Source organism: Myxine glutinosa, chromosome 5 (genome assembly GCF_964187855.1).
Source record: "Myxine glutinosa chromosome 5, kmMyxGlut1.1, whole genome shotgun sequence".
Lineage (NCBI taxonomy): Eukaryota > Metazoa > Chordata > Myxini > Myxiniformes > Myxinidae > Myxine > Myxine glutinosa.
The window spans coordinates 190,366,108-190,373,607 of record NC_136265.1 but is presented as its reverse complement, the minus strand read 5'-3'; the positions used below and the strand labels follow the sequence as shown (position 1 = coordinate 190,373,607).

The following is a 7,500-nucleotide window of genomic DNA, read 5'->3' as shown; positions in this document are numbered from 1 at the left end:
ACACACACACATTCAAAACACACCTGGTCACAAGTGTGCCGCACTGACCGGGTCCTCAGTCGAGGTCCTCAGCATCATCCCATTTCGGCCCTTCAACCTCGATACGGTCAGCTAAGGTGGGCCAGCAGGGGCACATACACATCCACATCCACATGCAGCAACTACACCTGGATGCGTACATACCCCCACCCCCACCCCCAGCCAGTGCGAACGCAGACTACAACAGCAACACCTCCACATCCAGAATCCACAGCACCAAACAAACATGGTGGAACACTCAAACATCCAACTTTATACCCTTCAGCACTCAGCAACAAAACACACCAGATCATTCATGCACACACATCCACACACACAACACCAACCAACCACCTACCCTTACAACATACACCACTCAACATACAAAAACACACACACTCATGCAAAAACACACACCCTCACCCACCCACTCACTCACATACACAAAATAAGAAATAATAGTAGTAACAAAAACAAACAAAAAAAACAACAAAAAAACAACCACCTACCCTTACCAACATGCACCACTCCTGTAAACATGTAAAACCATTCATGCAAAACCACACCCACTCAGGACCCACTCGTACAACACACACACACACACACACACACACACACACACACACACACACACACACACACACACACACACACACACACACACACACACACACACACACACACACACACACACACCTCCATTTCTATTCCGTAACCTCAACCTACACCGTTCGACGTGCCTCCATAAACTTCCTCCATATCCAAAATGAGCCTTTCAATGCAACCTGGGCCACCTTGTCACCCATCCTCCTTCTTTCTGTCCCACACACTCCAAGCCGAGCAAGAAATGCAAAAAAGGAATTGCCAATATACCCTCGACACCCCACCTCAAAAGGCTGACACGAAACTCGCCAACCCTTCTCCCGACACTCTGCCTCCAGCTCACTGTACTTTCCTCTCTTCCTCTCAGGCACCTCCTCCATGTTCTCTTCCCAAGTTACAGACAATTCCCCTAAGATGACCTGTCTTGTTACACCTGACCAAATGACAATGTCAGGCCGCAACCTTGTCACACAGATCTCCTCTGGAAATACCAATTGTGGCTTTAGGCCTGCCTCCACCTGCCAATCACAAGCATCTGACAGCCCTCTTGCTTTCCACCTCCTCCTCTTTCCACCTCTTACCACTTGGCCCTCCTTGACAAACCACACCTCTCCCCCATCAGTCTCCTTCTCCACTCTTCTCTCTCTCGACCTCAGCACCTCTTGTTGCACCATCTGCACCACCACCGCCAGCACCTGATCATGTCGCCAGCTGTATTGTCCTGCTGCCAATGCTACTGAACATGCACTCAGTGCATGCTGCACCGTTCCCACACCTCCACACAAATAACATCTCTCCTCCTGCAACAACCCCCACAATCTCAAGTTTACTGGTGATGGAAGCACATCATACGTTGCCCGCAACAGGAAATTCAACAATATTGGCTCCATCCTCCAAATCTCTTGCCACTTCAACATCTCACCTGTACACCTTCCCACCTTGTCCCAGCACCTTGCTGTGCCTGACCGACTGCTTTCACATATCTCCCCTCCTCTTCCTTTCTTCTCACCTCCCTCTCAACCATCTTCCTCCTCTCTTTCACACATGCCTTTCCCCATCGCTCATGCTTCATCCACCCCAAGCCATGCTTCCCGTGCTGTACCATCCCCATGACCTCCTCCTGATGCAACCGCTCCTCCATCTCGTCCACCTCTGCTCTTGCATTCCACTTCCGACCTCCCTTCTTCTCTGGGAGAGCATTCTTTCCCACTGCATCACTTGAATCCCACAACATCATGAACTCCCGCACCCTCACCACCTTAAACTCCTCGGTTAATGATGTCAAGGGAAACTGGAGTTTTCCACCCTGACCATAAAAGGCAATGTTCGTCAAACAGTGTGATACTCCCAACCACCTCCTTACAAACCCGCTCACCACAAGCTCCATCCTCTCTGCATGCCCAATCGCAATATCATACATCATCAGTGGCCACAATACTCGTGGCGTCAATCCAAACTTCAAACACCATACCTTCAACTTACCTGGCAAACCACATCCATCAATCCTCTTCAAAAGCTTGTTTCTGACCTCCTCCACTCTTCCCACATCATTCAACTCCACTGTATACCATCTTCCCAAACTCTTCACAGGGGCCTCCACCAATGATGGAACCACCTCCCCTCCCAGCTCAAACCTGTGCATGTTATCCACCACTCCTCGTCTCACTACCACACTCCTCGACTTTCTTGCTTTAAATCCCATTCTTGCCCACCACATCAACCTTTCCAGTCGTCCCAGTACCTCTACTGCTACATCAGCGGACTGTTGGACAACTGTCAGGTCATCCATGAAAGCAGACATTGCTGGCAACCTCTGACCAGGGGCTAGCTTCACTTCTTTCCCATGTCCACTCACCGCACGTATCAACAACTCCATAACCAGCACAAACAAAACAGGGGAGATGGAACATCCCATCGGTTTGTACAATATATTTTAAAAAGTGGATTTTGCAAGCATCGTGCTCTGCATGACGTCTTCTTGTTTGTCTGTCAGTCGCCTACAGGTCACAATTTTAAACCAACCCTCATGAAACGGGAGTTGGTCATAAGCAAGAAGCCTATTGATTTTGAGGTCAAAAGGTCAAAATGAGCCAAAGGTCAACAACTTAGGTGCAATTTCTAAAATCTTCAATTTTCATCTGATTGACTTGAAATTTGAACAGGATTTATGTATCAGGTCACTCAATTTAACCACCAATTATTTTTGAGTTATCAAAAATTGAGTCAAAAGGTTAACATAAGCCAAAGGTCAACAACTCTGTTTAAGGATTTCGCAAGTATCGTACTATGCACGGCATATTTATTGTTGTATTATTTGTCTTATTCCTTGTTCCTGGATACTTATACAATGATGAGATGCAACTGTCATTGCTGCAAACACTCTTCTTATAAATAACATAAATAACCTGATTTTAAACAATTAGCCCCTGCTAGTAATCGCCATGAACCGTGCAACAGTTGTGTTCAGGATAAGGCACAAACATTTCTGCTCTTGGTTTTGTCAAATGATGAGAATGATCGATGCGAGCATGAGGGAAGTTTACGGGTGGTTTACAGCTACCGGCCAAATAAATGCAAGTACTTGAAGAGGAGGATGGGGGATACGGTTTATGACTGTTCAACAATACAAAAGCATAATTGGGAAGAATGTAGACTATTTGACAGGTAGTGTCACCCTTCCACCGATTGTACACTGATGCAGTCCATTGAAAAGGGAACACACTTCATCAAAGTTCAAAACACTATATATATTGTACTTTTCCACTTTGTATATAGGATACGATGCAAGGCTGAAATATGGCTAAATGTGGTTTAACGCTTTGCCTTGATGAAACGCAACTGAGTTAAAAACCTCCAAGACCGATCAATTTGGCTCCGCAAATGATCACATCGGGTCCACTACTAATAAATACATCGCCACACGAGCTCACCTGCAGGACAGTAGCGAGGGTTAAGTACAGCAGGAAGGCGGAACTTTGCCGAGCCCGGTTCTCCACTTTGCAGCTCACCCACCATGCCAAACTTTAGTTGGGCTGTAACACCAGGACCCAACCTGCCTAAGAGACAGCGAAGCACATCGCTCGCTGCTCCAGATTCTTGGAGGAGGAAGGCCACACGGCCCTCAGTCACAGCATCATCATAAGTTACCTGGGCCTAAACGTAAAATAAAGAAGTGAGGAATTCTAACCTGTTGATACCACTTAGAAACTTGAGCACAAATTCATCGATGTTCAAAACTGATATTCCCAAACCCCTAAAAACAGGAAGCCTTTGCCCAGCATCCCACCTGTTGCTTCTCCTGCAATTCTGCGTTGATAACCTTTCCATCAATCTCAGCACTGAAGCGATACACTGACCAGCCGGCATCAATGGGAAACACGTACTCTATTTCAACTGCTTGTGCCTCATTGTTAACGTAAGCGAGCTCGGCCGCAACGTCAGCGACAAAACCACGAGCAGTTACCGTCACATCAACAGATTTCAGAGGCACCTCTGTGGGACAGGAAAGGCAGAAAGACTCAAAGGAGGTACGTGGAAAATATAATTTACATTTGTGATGTCGTATTAAATATGCAATTTGGTATCTGTCTGACCACGATACATTCGGTCGTTGCTTAAGCAATCCCAAACAGACTCGACAGGAGGATTAGGGGTCAAACAATGGAGGTTAATATCCCCCAGTCCCCCACCCTCCTCCCCAAAGGGGTTTTCCTGCTTGGGGTGATACTCGTGCTAAGGCGCATAGATAACTTATCAAACTTCCCTCCCCCCTCCCCACTCCTCCCTCCCCCCTCCCCACTCCCCCCCCCCCCCCCATATATATGTACGTTCACTTCAAATAACAAAAGTAATAACAATACTATGATAATAGAGAGCTTCGTAAGCGAACCTCTGTGGCAATTGCATGTACAGACACGTGAAAAAGTAAGTACACCCCATGTAAAGTTTTGACTTTTTCAACATACAGCTATTTGATCTTCATTTTTTTATTTATTTTTTTTGTATACTGAATCGAGGCTCAGGAAAGAGCTAACATTTACTTCACAAACAAATCAACCAGACAAACAAAATATATAAAAAGAGGGAGCGGAAAACAAGATGGGGAGAGAAGGGGAAGCACACAAACACAACATTTGAGAGCAGGGAGATGTGTGGAAGGGAGAGGGCTTGGGGGGAGGAGGCGGGGGGGAGGGAGAAGTATAAAACACAAGGACACCAAGGACTTCCAGGACAGAAGTTGGTATTTCAAAAAAGTGGAATTGGGGTGAAATTAGCAGGGGTAGAAAAGATCAAGGTTTTGGATGGGGGAAGATAAGAGATGGTGGTGAACAGCTGTTTTAAAGACCTGGAGGGTGGAGTGGATTTCAACAATATTGATAGATAAAGGTGATATAATATAACAAATATCATAAAACATTTACATTTTGGAGTCCATTGTATAATTTAAATAAACATAAATGAAAATTTCGCATGTGGAAAAAGTAAGTACACCCTTGGTTCTAATAGGTGGTATTGCCCCCTTTGGCAGAAACAACCTCAAGTGGGCGTTTCATATAACTGTCGACCAGTCTCTGAGGTCGACTGGAAGAAATTTTTGCCCACTCCTCCATGCAGAATTCTTTCAGCTGTGTGATGTTTGAGGGGTTTCTTGCATGCACAGCTCGTTTGAAATCCGCCCACAACATCTTGATGGGATTTAGATCCGGGCTTTGACCTGGCCATTCCAGAACCCTCCATTTCTTTCTTTTCAGCCATTCCTTGGTGGATTTACTGGTATGTTTAGGGTCATTGTCATGTTGCAAGGTCCACCTTCGGTTGAGCTTCAACTTTCCCACAGATGGTCTCACATTATCTTCAAGTACCCTCTGGTACAATGAAGAATTCATAGTGGATTCTATGATGGTGAGCTGCCCAGGCCCTGATGCAGCAAAGCTGCCCCAAACCATAATATTTCCACCACCATGCTTTACAGTTGGTATCAGGTTCTTGTGGTCAAATGCTGTCTTTGGTTTTCGCCAAACATGTCTTCTTGTACTGTGGCCAAATAGCTCTACCTTTGACTCATCTGTCCAGAGCACATTGTTCCAGAAGTGCTGGTCTTTGCCTACATGTTCATTGGCAAACTTTAGTCTTGCCCTGATGTTCTTTCTGGACAGCAAAGGTTTCCTCCTGGCACACCTCCCATGTAGATCAAATTTGTGCAGCCTCTTTCTAATGGTAGACTCGTACAGTTTGACATCAACAGTGGCAAGAGCTACCTGTAGGTCCCGTGATGACATTCTGGGGTTCTTAGAGACTTCTTTCAGCATCTTGCGGTCTGTTCTCGGGCTGAACTTGCTGGGGCGGCCTGGCCTGAACAAGTTGGCAGTTGTTTGGAATCTTCTCCACTTGTCAATGATCTTCCGGACCGTCGAATGATTGATTTCAAATTGTTTGGCGATCTTTTTAAATCCCTTCCCAGACTCGTCGGCCTCTATAACCTTCTTTCTGAAGGCCTCAGAGAGCTCTTTTGATCTAGGCATGGTGATGCCGCACACTTCAACAACAAAGAGCAAACTAAACGAAATGTCTGAGGTTTAAATAAGACAGGTTCCTCCAAGATCCTCTCTAACGATGTTCTCATCATTTGCACCTGAGCTGGTGCACCTGATTCTAATTTTAGGTATTTGAAGTAGTGATAAAGGTTGGGGTGTACTTACTTTTTCCACATGCGAAATTTGCATTTATGTTTATTTAAATTATACAATGGACTTCAAAATGTAAATGTTTCATGATATTTGTTATATTATATCACCTTTATCTATCAATATTGTTGAAATGAAGATCAAATAGCTATATGTTGAAATATGTTGAAAAAGTCAAAACTTTACATGGGGTGTACTTACTTTTTCACGTGACTGTATATGTAAATCCATTCAAAATTTCACTGTCATTCCCCATTCCCTTGGGAACAAAATTTCATGTTGTCATTTCAAATGTCCCTTCCATGATCCGCCATTTTGTATTCACAGTATGGCGATATATCTATTTCCGATGACGTCAAACGTTTTATATGCACAAGAATCCCACATTCTCTGATGTTGAGTTTTTATTTAATTATAATAATAGGTATTGTTTTTAATGTTTACTTCATCTCTTGGCCTTGCTGTGTTTTAATTTGTTGGGTGTAGTGACTAAGGTAGTGTAGCTGGTGGTACCTCCTGAGGTGGTTCATACATCTTAAGATTTTTAATAGAGAGCTTCGTAAGTGAACCTCTATGGCATTTCACTGTCATTCCCCATTCCCTTGGGAACAAAATTTCATGTTGTCATTTCAAATGTCCCTTCCATGATCCGCCATCTTGTCCCTTCCATGATCCATCATCTTGCTCACATGATCTTGCTTTGGTTTGGCACGACCGATAAATTATTTTCACCTGGTGATTAAAATCAATAAATTACAATACAGTACTGTACAGAACGGATTTTGAATTCGAAACCGCTCATCATTTACGCCAGCTACACCGACTTCTTTTTTCCACAAGCTACACCGGCTTCAGTTTTCCGCCAGCTACACCGACTTCAGTTTTCCGCCAGCTACACCGACTTCATTTAAGCCAGGTACACCGATTTCAGTTTTCCGCCATCTACACCGACTTCAGTTTTCCGCCAGCTACACCGACTTCATTTATAATTCTAAGCCCAAGATCAAACAACCTAGCCTAGCTAGGCCTAGGCCTACAGATGTTTGCGAGGGCTGCGTACTCGATCGACTGACCATTGTCGAAGAAGCTCTCACTCTACGCAATGTGTATTTTCATATTAGCACAATATTAATGTCATGACAAAATAATATTATTATGAATGAAGTCACCCCCTCCCTGAGGGAATTTTCCTCCT

At 44.6% G+C, this 7,500-nt stretch overlaps 1 protein-coding gene across 11 annotated transcripts in view; it reads right to left on the bottom strand.

Annotated features, from left to right (window-relative positions):
• LOC137426576 (von Willebrand factor A domain-containing protein 5A) overlaps positions 1 to 7,500 on the bottom strand; it is a 161,095-nt gene that overhangs the window by 134,675 nt on the left and 18,920 nt on the right. For 10 of the 11 annotated variants that reach the window (XR_013623660.1, XR_013623661.1, XR_013623658.1 and 7 more), the window contains 2 exons: positions 3,908 to 4,113; positions 3,552 to 3,774 (listed from right to left, as the gene is read on the bottom strand). Coding sequence is in view for 7 of the 11 variants with exons in the window: in XM_078779296.1 (XP_078635422.1) it covers positions 3,552 to 3,774; positions 3,908 to 4,113 (429 nt within the window). In the remaining 4 variants the exon portion in view is untranslated. The remainder of the gene's footprint in view (positions 1 to 3,551; positions 3,775 to 3,907; positions 4,114 to 7,500) is intronic. The other variant, XM_078779300.1, reaches the window with a different exon arrangement.